This window comes from Aaosphaeria arxii (genome assembly GCF_010015735.1).
Source record: "Aaosphaeria arxii CBS 175.79 unplaced genomic scaffold BU24scaffold_5, whole genome shotgun sequence".
Taxonomy (NCBI): domain Eukaryota; kingdom Fungi; phylum Ascomycota; class Dothideomycetes; order Pleosporales; genus Aaosphaeria; species Aaosphaeria arxii.
This window is the reverse complement of record NW_022983478.1, coordinates 2136142-2150982: the sequence shown is the minus strand read 5'-3', so window position 1 is coordinate 2150982 and position 14841 is coordinate 2136142. Positions and strand designations below refer to the sequence as shown.

The 14841-nt window shown below is 49.8% G+C and overlaps 3 protein-coding genes across 3 annotated transcripts; 2 read left to right on the top strand and 1 right to left on the bottom strand.

The window, feature by feature from the left end:
• Positions 1–259: 259 nt before the first annotated feature.
• BU24DRAFT_463647 (DNA binding regulatory protein-like protein AmdX) lies at positions 260–3923 on the bottom strand (the record flags this gene model as incomplete). The annotated part of the gene is made up of 3 exons (XM_033532147.1): positions 260–342; positions 392–3787; positions 3845–3923. 3 exons carry the CDS (start codon positions 3921–3923, stop codon positions 260–262), a joined length of 3558 nt encoding a protein of 1185 aa, XP_033383244.1.
• A 2927-nt stretch (positions 3924–6850) lies between these two features.
• BU24DRAFT_423811 (uncharacterized protein) lies at positions 6851–7280 on the top strand. The gene has a single exon (XM_033528348.1). The coding sequence runs from the start codon at positions 6871–6873 to the stop codon at positions 7069–7071; it is 201 nt and encodes a 66-aa protein (XP_033383243.1). The 5' UTR covers positions 6851–6870; the 3' UTR covers positions 7072–7280.
• On the top strand, positions 6901–8020 carry BU24DRAFT_423810 (uncharacterized protein). The gene has a single exon (XM_033528347.1). It carries the CDS (start codon positions 7257–7259, stop codon positions 7545–7547), a length of 291 nt encoding a protein of 96 aa, XP_033383242.1. The 5' UTR covers positions 6901–7256; the 3' UTR covers positions 7548–8020.
• The last annotated feature ends 6821 nt before the right edge of the window (positions 8021–14841 follow it).

The window sequence follows — 14841 nt, the reverse complement described above, 5'->3', positions numbered from 1 at the left end:
CGTTTGTAATTTACGACCTCAATGAAGAGAAGAATGTACAGTAAAAATGGTCGGTAGTAGAAAGAGTAAAGAGGCCTGTCAAGATAGCAAGCCGACCTGGTCTCCGGTAAATGTACCATGGCTTGATCGTGTACATTCGTTGGGGCGTAAGGTCGAAAAAGCAAAATTCGTAAGCATTTTACATCGTAAATGGGTATCATCCGTGAGGAGTTGGACATGGGAGACAATCTTGTGTACAGGATAATGAGAAATGAAATGTTTACGACGCGGTTACAGAGGCTTCAGCACGCTGGTTAATATGCATCGCGTGCGCTTCGAGGGCGCGGGCCATCACATGGGTAACTACCGTCATGTTAGTCACGAAATGATTACAAAAGTATATGAAACATACCTGGCCAGACGGCCGCCTTTTCCAGCATGTAAGCTGTAACCATGAGAAGTTTTGTGCCGTAACCGCAATGTCCGAGGTTGGAAAGGCCGCCGAGCATTGGGATAGCACTGGATGTACCCATTCCCGCAATATCGTATGCGAGCTTCATGTCGGCAGTATTCAATATATCCTTGATTTTCTCGAGCAACTTGATATCCTCTTCTTCAAGAAGCATGATCGCAGGGACGCCGGACAGATCAATATCATCTTTCCCAAGGATGCCGCAGAAGCGTCCAACACGATCCTGTACTGTAGTCACCCATTCGGCAAGTATTTGCGCACAGTCGAAGGTGCACATCGCCGAGGAATTGGGTAACTCTCTTGCAGTGAACTCAGCATATGTCGCACCAAGTTTGTCGGCCATAGACAGAGAATCTGCTGCATAGAAGGCTGCTCGTCGTAGGTGCCTTTCCCGCTTGGATGATTGCTTGAACTGGACCGAAGATGTGTTTCGTCCTGGACTCATCCCATCCATTGCATCAATGTCTTGTGGACTGTGAATTCCGCCAGGAGAGGCGCTTGTTCCGGATGCTTTAAGGTCGTTAGGCTCGACCGACTGTTCAGGTGAACCATCCGTTTGAGCAACAATCTCAACACCCTTGGCGAGCTCGTTTGCCATTCCATCGTAGTCACGTTGCCACAGGAGCTCCTTCGACCGCCCCAAATTAACAAAGAGACGAACATATGCCAGATCCAAGAGAGGAATGCAATCAGCGGAGAGTGGGCCAAATGGGCTCGGCCGCTCTATGCTATGATTCGGGTTGGCTCGCCATGCAGCTTGCCATGCTCGCAGAGCCGGCTCCACTTGGGCATGCATCGCCTCTGTTTCCTGCGTCTTCCACAGACGACCCGTATGCCTTTGCCTGGTCTCCCAAATGTACACATGCAAGGCGTTTATGAGCACGTAACATCCAAATGTACTAGGGCGTATATCGCTTTCGACATTTTCTTGAATACCTTGCGCGATTCCGAAGTTCTGACTGTAAGAACCTTGCGTCTGCGTCTGCGATTGCTGTCGCATGCTTGCCTCGAGAAGATAGGTCATGGCCGTGTTGAAGGACAGGCCTTTGGCTTGCGCAATCATTGGGCCCCCCATGGCGACCCACGCCTGTGGGTTATCTACCGACCACAAGTCTTCCTCACAAGGAAGGTCTAGTCGAATTTCCGAATTCAATATACGTGGAGCGTGCGCATAAGCCGAGACAAGTAGACTCGACATGGAGAACACGGCGAAGTAGGTTCGCTTGCGCTCCTCAGTCTTCTTCCATTGAATCCACTGTGCATGTTCCTCGTTCGAATCCAAGGAAGGGCTCTTCTGGAATAATTCGGGGTTTATGGAATCGTCCATCATCTCGATGTCACCCTTGACCTGAGATGGCGTGTCCTGGCTGAAACTTTCCCGTGCGGTGGGTTCTGCACTGGGTTTGTCCAGGCCAGCAGCCTTCGCCAAGCTGACCAGCGCCGCACAATGAGTACTCGCGACTTCCGCAGCTTGTCTGTCTCCGCAGTTGTGGCCATATATAAGGTTAAGCAGCATAGCTTGTACCAACCATAGAGGAGGTTTGTTTATAGTGTCATTTGCGGCGCTGGGGCCATTGACTGCTGCCGACAGCCCGGCCCTCCGGCGTTCATCCAGATAGTAGAGGATCATTTTCTTTGCGGCTTCAAACAGTTCTTTGGCGATATTGTGCTCAAACTCATAGAGAGCTCCTATCGCAGCCATTGCAAGTATGAGACACCCTCCACCACCCACCATACCATCATGATTGAACGCCCCGGATGTCCGCATGTGGAACGTGTATGTGGGTGTGTCAAATGACAGGGTTGGAATATGTAGGAACGGGAAATGCGGATGGAAATATTGAATGTAGGCATTCACATATCGCTGCAGGTCCATAGTGCTTGGTAGAGAGGCTACTTGATGTTGTGTTTTGCCCTGTGCCGATGTGGAGAGTGGTGAACTGATCTGTGGCTGTGAGAATTTTCGAGAGGTCTGGCCATAACCAAGAGCTTGCGATAGATTGATGATGAGAGCTTGTCTGGTAGTGTCCGTGATGGTATCTGTGGAAACCGATGTAACCGAGCTGTGTCTGGCACTTCCGTTTATAGAGGATGATGAAATGCTGCCGGTATCAGAATGGAATGCCATCGGTGGGTGAAAATATTGAGTAGGCATACCAGGTATTCCTGCAGTGGGGCTCATCGATGATACCGGCTGGGGTGAGGACATATAGAAATCGGCCGGCGCACCTTGATCTACCAGTTCCTTGTTGGTGGGAGCTACGTTGTTCATCATAAGCTCAGGAAAGACTGGCGCCATCGCATCCAGCGTATACGCCACTGCGGGATTGATGCCAGAATGAGTAACTAAAGGATTGTGCCACATGGCTGCAGAGGTCGCTTGACCCGATCCATCCAACATGACTTCACTGAATCCGCTCTGGCTAGCAGTGCTGATGGCAGAAGGTGACGACCCGTCAACAGCAGTGTCGTTTGATGGGAAGATCATGGCATTGTCCAAACCTGTGTTCCATCCAAAATCATCCTCCTCGATGGCACTGCCTGCGAAAGGATTCGCAAAAGTATGGAAAGGCGATGCAGAGTTAGCCATGTTACCTGTGAAATGGTGGAGCTGATTAGGATTGATAGTCGAGCCTGAAGAACCAAAGAATTTCTCTAACTCCAGATCATCGGGTCCAAATCCTGGGATGGGCGCTGTGCGAAGGCCGCCACCACCGAGACCGAGGCCGAGGTGTGTATCCAGCTTGAGACCATGTGCCTGACCATGGTTGCCCATGGATGTGGACATTCCCCTATAGTCAAAACCACCCGCACCGCCGAGTCCTGATAGACTAGCATGGTGAGAGTGGCCAGGGTGGCCTCCTGGCCCTCTACCTAAAGAAGCGCCGTGTGACGCGAGTAGAGTGTTGAGGGCATTTGGGTCAATATGACTGATGGTGTTCGCTCTCGGCCTCATGCTCCCAGTACCAGCACCTCCGGCACCGCCGGAAACACTGGCAATGGAGTTCTTCCGCACTCGACCTGAGGCTGTCGGCGGCATACCAGTTGTACTTTCCCTACGGCCATTCCGTGGGCGAGAAGACGTTGCGCCTTGTTGGTGTAGCTTTTGCTGGTGCCGTAGAAGCAAGTCTCGCCGCGCAAAACATCGAGTGCACTGCGGGCACTCGAACGGCTTCTCTTTGGTGTGTGATCGTTCGTGCCGTTTGAGATGTTCTAACCGGGCAAAGGAGCGCTGGCAAGTCGCGCAGACATGCGGCCGTGGTTTATCGGTCTTCGGCGGGGGGAAGGGAGCGGATATGGATTGTGAGCGTTCTTGTTTCACGGTCTGCGCGGATGCTGGGTATAGTGACTGTGGTCAGCAGGTGTATGCCACGGCCAATTGCTCTTACTTACCATTGCTCCCGCTGTTACCACTCGAGCTGCTAGTGGTGCTTGATGGCCCCATCGTACTTGAGGCGGTCTCTGCGGACATGCTTCAGAGTGGTAAGGGTGCGACCTCAGACCTTGCCTGCTGTTGAACAGCAGGCGGCGGAGCCCGAGGTTAACTTTGGTATGGTTGATCGGGCTGGGTGGACAAGACCGAGACGCTCCGATGGCGTCTTGCTTGGGGGCAATCGTTTCTAATCACGCTGCTTTCGTATACAGTGTCTGCAATCGAGCCAGAGGCTTGTCCGTAACTGCCGTGTGCACTGTCTAGGACAGACAAAGAAATCCCAAAGAAGCACAGCTAGCGACAGCGCACATACGTCAGCGAGGATCTTGGATGTTTACCATGACATTGCAATCTGGGGAAGTAGGTACCTGTGACAGTTCGTGCGTCCAAGTTGTGTTGTGTAAGTCGGGAGTAATTGTTAGGGTTGTGATGTTGGGCAAGTCCACAGGGACGCTGGGACAGTGATGCAAGGTGACCAAGGGCCGGTGGGAGTGGGCTATGATTGCTTGGGCCGGTGGACGGAAGCTGGTAGTCAATGGAAGCCGGGACGTGCGGGCTAGTCAAAGCAACGGTGGGATTGGTCAACAAGTGAGAATTGGACGGTTGCTGAGTGGCGAGTGGGTGAACCGGAGAGAGTTGCGAGAAGTTGTATCGGAGTAGAGGGTGGTTATGCGTAGGAAGGTAGAGAGTCGCTTTAGGGAAGAGCGGCGTGGCTGGGCGACCTACGCAACCGCAACGCACAAGACGCAGACTTGAAACTTCTGGAGGAGACTGGTACGTCGCTAATGGTTTGAAAGATTAGAAAAAGAGTTTCCAAGGTATCAATGCCTGTCGAGAGAATAGCGATGTGCCAGAAGGTGGGTGTGAGTGAGGTAAGGTAAGGCAATGTGGTGCTGGTGCTGTCGCTGATGCTGGTGGGGGATGGGTACGGAAGCAGATGTGAGCGGACAGCAACAGACCGCGGACATGAGACAAGATAGATAGTTATATGACGGAGGAATGATGGAGGAGCATAAGAATAACTATAACAACGAAGAGGTAACTAACCGTGTATATTAGAAGCAAAAATAGGAGTTGTGGGAAATCAGAGAAGGAGATGGAGGGAGAGAACGAAGGAGATGAGACAGTAGGTAGGTAGAGCAGGTAGGTAGGCACGTAGGTAGGAAGGAAGGTAGAGGCGGCGGCCGAGGGACGGAGAAGGAGCTACCCTACCCTACCTCCAGCACTACTCGTAACTGGCTGATTGGCGCACCAATGGAGGCAGGAACGCTGCCACTGGAGAGTATAGGGATGCCCGAGCAAAATAATAATTGAATGAATAAAAAGTATTATGAGGACGAGGACCACGATGGTGTTGAGCTCGACAATGGGAAAAGAGTGTGGAGAGCGTCGTCCTGGGAGGGAAACAATTGATGACGGTCAAAGGAAGGAGGAGGAGGAAGGCGGAGGGCCAGGAGGTAATAATAGGTAGTAATAGGTGGTAGGCTGTTGGGTAGGTAGGTACCTAAGGTAGCTGGTACCCCGTAGTCGTAGTATAATATTCGTGGGAGGAAGTAGGTAGGTAGGTAGGTAGAGGGGGATAAAGTTTGCGGTTCGGCGATGACCACAAAAGCTCTCTCTTCCTCTCTCTGTCTCTCTGTCCGTCTTGTCGTCTATCTGTATCTTCCTAACTCTCTTTCTCGCTCTCTCGTTCCTGTCTTCGAGTAGAGGGATGATTGAAGGAATTGAGTGAATGAAAGGATGGATCAATTCAATTCAATCAATCAAGGCAAGCGAGTGATGAATCAATCAATCAGACCAAAGCGAATCGGCCCGGGGATTGGTTCGGGCGCTGACAATTGAATGGGGGAAACGTCTGGGGATACGATACGATTACGGACCATTCGCGTGCAAACCTCGTTGCTGCCAACGCTCAGACCAATGATCTCCACCGATGAATCTCACCGCCCGCAGTAGTTAAAACGGGCAAATCGAATGGAAGAAACGACAAACTGTCAGCGGACTGGACAGAGTTCCTACAACAGCCTGCACGAGTCCGACACCGAACAAGAACAAATACGGAGTAATAATAACAATAACAATAATGAATAGCCCGAATGGACTCGTATTGGGGGTGCTTCCGAGCTACAGACCTTACCCGTGACAGTACTTGATAGTCAGAGATAGGTACAGCGAGGAGCTGGAGGAGGAGGAGAGGAAAAGGAAGAGGGAACAGCAGCTGCACTGGAGTTACTGTACGTCCTGTATGTATGTATCTGTCTGTCTGTCTGTCTGTCTATGCAGGTATGCAGTGTACTCGTAGTATGTGCGTACGGAGTACCGTTGTACTGTTTCTTCAGCATCTATGTACGAGTTCGCGCAAAAGTGACCGACGTGACGAACCATGGACGACCTAGCTGGGATGGCTTCCCCCCTAGCATGGAGCGGCTAGAAGAATATGCGTTGTATTCATTGGATCCATCTATTCCGTACTATCATTTTTGTGCGGATCCTGGAGAGTACGAAGACTGCCAGGCCCAGGTAGGTATTGTGTGTATGGGGTATTGGTGTATGGGGGTTAATTGCGTCCATTGGGGCGCGCCTTTCGTTGTGAGCAGATCCTCTAGGTCGGTACTCGTAATCCGTCGAGCCAGGCCGCCAGTCCGCTGTATCTATTGCATAACATGACACAGCACGCACTCTCTCGCACGCACTGCACTCTCCCTATGTAGGTACCTCGTATATCGAATACCCACTCACACAAACACACACCCACACTTACACAGACACCACCACCATCGCAAACCGCATCGCTCTGGAAGATGCAAAGTCCTTGGTGCTGGCCCTGATGGACTTGGGGTGGGCCTGCTTGTGTAGCGCCCTCCCACTGGCTGAGCCGTCCGCCGCTCGCTGTCGAAAACGCACGCCCCCAAGGCCAGGGTTCCCCATTGTCACTAGGCCAGGCAAAAAGACGCAAGCTACCGTGTGGACTCCATATGGATAGGGCATGGTCGACTTTGCTATGGTTTGGTATGGGGATGGTCAAGGGCTCGTCGCGCGTCTGCTCGACGCCTCTTGCGGCATGCAGCGTGCAGTATTAGCATCAGACCCATTTGGCGGTGCTGTTCCCTTCTCCCCATGGCACCAAATCCCGGCCAGCCCAATCCACAGTCCTCCCATCCTCAAGGGTTCAGAAAAATCTTGCTAGGCCCGTAAGTTACGCCGACCCAGTTCCATTGCAGGGATCCAGACCCTTCCCGCTGCCCATACTGTCACCGTTGTGTTCCTTTGCGACGCCCGACATGAGCCCGTCGTCAAGCTTCCTTTCGAATTGGGCAGTGATGATCGCTGAATACATCGTACAGCCATGAAGCCCCGTCCAGTATGCCAAAAATGCATCCAGAAGAACCCGCTACTGAACGCTACGAACCCCGGAAGTCGGCATGCCGCCTTCGAGAGCTCTGCGGAGGGCTTGCACCGAAGCCTCTTGGCCTCTGTAGAAACCGCAGCAGGGCCCGCAGCATGCAGGCCTCGGTCCAGGGCCATTTGAAAACAAGAACGGAGTACGACTGCACTCTGCTGGCATCCGCTAATGAGCTCTACTGTGTACTGCATACAGCGTACTCCCTACTCTCGTGCTATACCTTCGACTCGCGTCGTCGAAGCACAAGGGGACGTTGCTAGGCAGATATCTATTCGCTTCCTCGCTTGCCGATGTTCTCTCTCATCTATGTCCCTTCGGCGAGTCACCATAAAGGTATATTTCCCGCCTTGGTGTGCTCAGAATATGTAGACCTGCAGAAGACAGCTACTGCTAGAGATTGCGAAAACGAAACAGCGATGGGAATTTCGGGTAATGGGACGGTTCGGACGCTGCTTTGGCTTCCGTGATCGAGTTTCATGGTCCCCCCCTTGGCCCTGGTCATGGATTTAAAGGTTGATGATGTACAAGGCCAACAGAATGGGTCCTGCTACTGCAGACATGCATTCATGCTTGAACTGTTCTGAACAAGCGCCAATCCAAGGGAACACCTGCACAGCAACTTGTACACTGACAGTGCACTGGTCACGAGAAAAGCGGATCGAACATAGTCGTAGAGGTACCGAGAGGGATATATTGCAACGAATGATATGTAATGGCAGGACAGGTTCGACATGACGGACAGTGGCACGCTTCTCGCAGATGTCGTAAAAAAAGTGATGTGTCGATCCACACCGATGACAACGACCTGTGAAGAGAAGGAAAAGAATGCTGGACAGTTTTCCCCACAGATTTGTTGACCCCGGATCTTGGCGAAATCGTCCAAGCTCTGAGAAGCAACAGGTCGATGGCAACCAATTCACCATTCTCAGTAAATGATCGATGGTTTACCCTGGTGCTTGATTTGCAGATGAATGCTCGCTACTGCACTGATGCCAATCATCTCCTCGGGTTTTGAGCTTGAGCATAGTTACCAGTTTGAATATGCTTGAGGCAGGTGGGCGAGCCGGCACCCTCCTCACGTACAGGCACTGTATGTACGCACGTATGTACGTAGTGTACTGTACGTTTAGATTCACCTCTGCAGATGAGCCGCTGACCACCTGGGGCCAGGCGCGCACCAGGCCAGCCGTGATGCCTTCGCGCAAGCTAGGTAATTAACTGCGCAGTGACGGAAGACCTGTGAGACGTGAGTATTGTGCTGCGTGCGTGGGCCGTCAACGCCTGGTACCCACACGGAGACCCGCCGGTGATGCAACGGCAATGGCTCGATAGCTTACGATCGCGTCTACATACAAACTGCACATGACCCGCAGAGGGAAGGGTTACCAGGCCCTCTGCCGTCTCTATGCAGTAGGGCGCATCTCCGATGACAATCTAGACAGCATCCATTTCAGTTGCGCTCCATTATTGCCGAATGAACTTTACTGTGTACTAGGCGCGGTTACGTAGGGACACCGGAGAAGTATCACTTTTCGGGTCACAACGGCGTTCTGGCTTCCGCACCACGATATACTTGTCATGCCACTATGGTGCTGTTCGCACAGCCATCCTGTCGTCTGCAATTTATAGCGTATACATCTATCAAATGAGTGGACGATGGTTTGCGCCAGATATTCCGGTTGACGGGTGACGATCTCAACCTGCAATAGCGGACCGCTGCTTTGGGAGGTTTAGCTGAGAAGTTCGAGTTGGGATTCCCGAGGCCTCGCGGACATTTTCCTAAGATCAGCATCGCTCGGTCCATAGGTTATGCTGATCTGAAAATCCCACGTGTGGCGAAGGTCAAAAGACAACCCTACACAGTACAACTTAACTACGACTTACAAGTACAACGTACGCGGACAATACAGGTCTAGTTACTGTAGGTAAGTATACACCTAATAGCGTAGTCATGTACTCCATAGAGTAGCCACCAACCACTTTCAGAACTTGGCCTTGGCTCAGCGAGTGTTGAGCCGGGCGACAGATGTCTTAGGTACTTTGCGAGTCCCGGAAATGGTTGCAGGTCGATTGTACATGCATGCTTACCACTCTATTGCAGGCAGCTCTCCCAGTGAGCCTTGGCTTCGTAATGCACTGATGGAGGATATATGAGGCTTGCGCTACACGGAGCGACAGGCTTCTCAAGACATTCGAATTGTCTTCGATTGACGTAGATGGCACTAGACGAACGGTCTGTCTGATCAGCTAGAAGTAGATCTGCTGTGAGCTGCGAGCCTGGTCCCATAGGCGCAACACAAGAACAGCAACGGCTTCGTGAGTATTTGCCACAACATGCGACGTCACCGGCAAGGTTGAGAAGATGTGCTGTGAAGCCTCGACGCAGGGTTGCAGCCAAGGGGTGCTAGGTGTATCTATGCTCTACTGCACACGCGAAGAATGATTGCTTCGGTTGATGGACCCGATGCTGGTGGATATGGGCAAGGGCTAGCTGTGAGGGATTCAGGTTAGAAGGTCATGTGCAGTTTGTCGGCTTTCCGTCGTGCAGGTGTAGGTACGTATCGCCATGTGGTAAGCTGCTCCTGTGAGTGGAAGCATGAGGAACGACGACGTCATGTCGCGAAGGAATAGGTACTTCCCAAAAGGAGCACTTGCAACGATCCCACACATATGGAATGAGAATGAGCATGACGAAGGTGATGATGGATGGCAAAGGGCAAAGGGTGTGGTGGGATGTTTTGGTAGACAAAGGCGACCATGTTCCGTCTCCAACCGAGTTGCCCAATCGGGGAAGCCTAAGCCTCAGCTGAATGTCCCTCCCACCACCTCCCCAGTCGTCCCCTTCCCTTCCCTCCAACAGTTAATTGGTCCATCCTTCCACTTCAAAGTTCAATTCCCGTCACTTTATCTGATTATTGCTTGCAGATTGCACACAACGGCTGCTACATCGCCCATCTGCCTCCTGGCCTATCAAACCATCCCTTTCTGCCACTCCCAGGTTCCAACACTCCCTTTGTGCTTGTAGGCGTAGAGTTCTATTAACTTTCTCCAATCATAGACACGATTCCCCATACGAGGGTATGCAAGTTGAAGCGAGCAAGCAACCGATCGCCACCACAACAGACACCAGAGTAGATCTATGTCCCGTTTCCAACCTCTCTCGGTACAAGTTTAGCACGAATCTGGAGCCTTGTCTCTATGTGTGCGCCTGTCTATATGTTTGACGCCAAATCATCATTGCTGGCCAACGCCCACTTACGAGGCGGTACAGTGCAACCAGAACATGTTCTACGAGTTTGAAACACTGGCCTTGTGCAGCTTATGCACCAGCGGATCTATGAGCCCATGGATGGCCCTGCTCTCGAATCCTAGATACTAATCTGAGCCTGAATCACTTACCCGGTCCTGCCTTTCGAAGATAATTCACACATGCTGGACTTACTACCAAGTACTGCCTGCTCTCTATATTACTGCAAATTCCAGACCAGAGCCTGGCAGATCCTTGTGAACAGATGGCAATCTATTCCAACTGCATCTTCTCACACTGGAACTATTCCCTGAGGATGTGCAATACCAAGACCACTAGTGCCCAAATCAGTTAGCTGGATATACTCTGATGTGGCAGGCTTCAACCTCACTTGCCTATTGTCCCCAACCCCATCGGCGCTATCACCCACATACGTGTGAATATTCTGGTGGATACATACGTCCATACGACAAGAAACCTCCACTGCGGCATTTTTCGCACATCTTCGGGGTGAGATACCCAGTCTTCCACGTATGGTAGCTTGGAAACATTCACATGATGCTTCTGTTCGGATGCTAGCTCGGGCTTTGCGACTTCGGCAATGCTACCTTGCCGTTCCGACCATATCCTGATGAGCCATACGAAATGATCGTTCCCGCTCACCTGTCGGTTCGTCAAGTATCCGACCACTTATGTGATCCTCGTAGGTGGGAAGAGAGAAATGTTGGCGCCTGATAGCTCTAATCAACTTTCTATCCTCCAGTTCATGTGCAGGTCTTCGGTCATTGGGTCATCAAATCAGAAAAGAGCGTCGGAACGAACAATAAACCATACAAACAAGTTATCTCATCTCCACCTTTTCATATTTTGCCTGAATCTCTATCAGACAGCGAACCGTCCGCTTGCTCCTAATTCCACAAGTAATGTCATGCCTCGAGGAAGCTCGGTTTAATGAGCCTGTTGTGGCATGAGTTTGACACAACAGAGCCATTGGCGCACGCCTACTTATTGTTGAGAATACAATTGCGGCAGGACATAAGGGAATTGTCGCATTCCGGGTCCAGATCTGGGCCTACGCTTCCTCCAATCCCTCGAGCTGGTACCGCCATTTGTCAGCCAGCGGGCTTTCAAAGTGTCTGCAATATGGACTCTTCAGAACCTCGCGATGCTAAATGTCTCATGAAATCCATTATGCCACAAATCAATCCTTTCGTTGCAATGGTTCGAAACCAACATGGCAATAATCGGTACATTCCCTGCCGTTCGAGCTGCCATACTATCCAAACCTATCCTTGTAACTAACCTGTGGCGATACTACGTTTCTTTGTTCTGCAAGGGTCCACTTGCCACATCTCTAACTAGCGACACTACGGTAGGGCGTAACTTGCAGAGGTTAGACTCCACTCATCCCACCAAATAGCAAGGACCTATGATATTTGTTACATCATGTCCACCAAAGAAAACTCACGAGAGCAATCTAGGTCAAAGGGTTCACACCTCGGTTATTACAAAAGTCGCAGTTCTGGGAATGGTTCAGGCCTTGGATGAATCGTAAGCCCTACCATTCACGGGCAGCACTAGACGTCTTCTGTAGCGTTAGAACGATCAGGCCTTCAATCATAGTGCAGATACCTGTACAGCCACATGAACCACTTGAGATAGGCTTACGATTGCTACTGCTAGTCAGTCATCTACGAGGCATGATTGGAATTGTTCAAAGTCCGCCACTCCATACCAAGGCGACAACAGTCTCTCAAATTGATCCTCAGGCGTTCTTCGCCAATGTTCCACTGTAGTACCTCAATCGTTTTTTGCATCTCTCCTTTAGTCTAGATTTGCGCACAATAAACCAAGTAGACTACAATAGTTTGAGGGCTCTGACAAGAGTTCCATTGGTAATTCTCGGCCCAAAGGTCCGAAAAGGCCTGAACCATATCATCCTACAGAAACTGTTTCACTACATAGCTCCTCATCATTCTCTCTCACACGAAAACACGCTCATATGCTCACATTTCGACCAATTCTGGCAGGAAATCACTCATCCACATGCTTGTTGTTCCTTTTCCAGACTACCGTAGTCCTCAACAAAACCGCTCCTTCGGCATCCTCGGGAACTTTTCCCCCTGCCGATTCCCTACGGAAAAGGAAAAGGTCGTGTACTAATTCTCACGATGAACACCCCATCTTCCACACTTGTCCCCTCATCATCTCTCACGATGTCCTTGGTTATTGTCGTCTGCCTCCGCTGCCGCTCATTCGCCATTCATTCGCCATGCTCCGGTAAGTATCGATAGCTACAATTGCGGAGGATCGCATTGAATGCGAAAGATGGGGGACGTAGAAAGCATGAATTGTGGGGGGGCCCTTACAGCAGCATTATGACAATCTCTCAACAATCTTGACGATCCCGGTATCGGGAAAAGGAACACTCGGCCTTCATGGTTGTTTGTCCGATCAGGGCGTCTCGGACTGAACTTGAAAGGCGGCTCGGAAACGATTGCATTGATGGAGTAGCATAACCAAGGCAATGACCCGAAGGACTGGCCCATTCGGAGTTTAACGGATTTTGATTACTATAGGGCAAAGTCAATTAACTGAGGGAATTGGCTTTGTTTGTTGTTGAAGATGTATTGATGTGGTTCGCTCACCAAATTGCATACATCATGCATGCACTGTAATATATCCACATGTTGGTGATTAATACATCTGCATAAATGTTACCTTTACGTGATGGAAATTGAAATATAATCTAGATATATACTTAGACATTTTATTGATTGTACTTATGCTATTGAAGGGAAAACATTCTCTATAGACAAACATCAAAAACCACGTACATATATGTCCATTGTCCTATCTCATATCGCAATTTAGAATCTATCTAGAATGCATCTGCTAAGCTATTTACAATCGTCGTTGTCAAAGTACCGGTCATCACTACTGATATCCCCCTACCATTCTGTATACTTTCCGCTGTTAAGTAATAGGTATTGGGATCTCACACGTTTTTTCACCTGCACAACAAACCAAAATTGTGGATAGATCCAACGTGAAAGCAAAAGAAAGATGCTAGACGGGGGTATTGAACATTAGCACATTGTGTCTTTAAACGTAAGTTCTTTTTGAAACTTGATCAGTGGTATCTTGCGCGCAGATATGAGCGATATCAGATATATGCAAGATATCTCGACTTCATAACTTATTGCTCTTTCACCCTTGGTGAAATGTCTGTTATCAAGAAACAAGGGGCCCCTTTTTGGGGAATCTCTATTCACTTCTGGAGGACTATCAATCGTTTCCCTTCACTGTCGTCAGTCTTTCATAACCAACAGTTATACCTAGAGCCATCAGCTCCCACCAAGTCAAATCCAGTATCTGGCTGGGAAATCGTGATACAATTCAAATTCAATATAGCAATGAAATCCAGGCTGGCTACATGTAACTTACTTTCACGGAAGCATATCATTCCATGCGTGACTGTGAACAATTCAAGGTTTGACATGCAACTCCAGATCACTTAAGAACCACAGATACTATACTTCCCTATGCATAACACAATATTTGCATCTACAACTTTTCATCTACATGCCTAATGCACACCAACATGCAAAGTCCAACATCCACCCCCTCGATCTCCAGAAGCCCATCCGAAACACCACCTGCAGCTACAACTCCCCATTCAACGAAACCCGGAAGTAAAGATGTTCCTCAGCGTTCTGATACCATGGATGAAGATACAATTGGTGTAGATGAAGACAGCCTTGAAGATCATGTTGGTGAGGACATTGGTGAGTGCGTTTTCTGCGGCGAGCCAACACGATGGTGCGATGAGAGTGAGGGACCTGAGTGTACAGGGTGCGGGTTGCCGACTTGAGAAAGGATCTAGGGCACTTTAAGGATGTATTTGCGTGTGAGAAAAGACAGATTGTCTGTGCTAATACATTGCACATGTCTCATGTCTAAACCTTATAATAATTACCTTATAACCTCCTTATATACATATAGATTCCTCCTTTAGGTAGCAGAAGGTAAATCTAAATTATCCTTGTATGCACAGACAAAGAATTGTTAGCAAATAGCAGAATAGTAGACATAAGGTTAATATAGTAAACTAGAATAGCAGATTAGGACAGTAAACAGAAGGTGAACCACAACAGTGAACAGAAGGTAAACAGAATGTGAAACATAATAGTGAACAGACAGTAAACAACAAGATGGTGAACAGGAGATGGTGAACAGGAGATGGTGAACAGGAGATGGTGAACAGGAGATGGTGAACAGGAGATGGTGAACAGGAGATGGTGAAC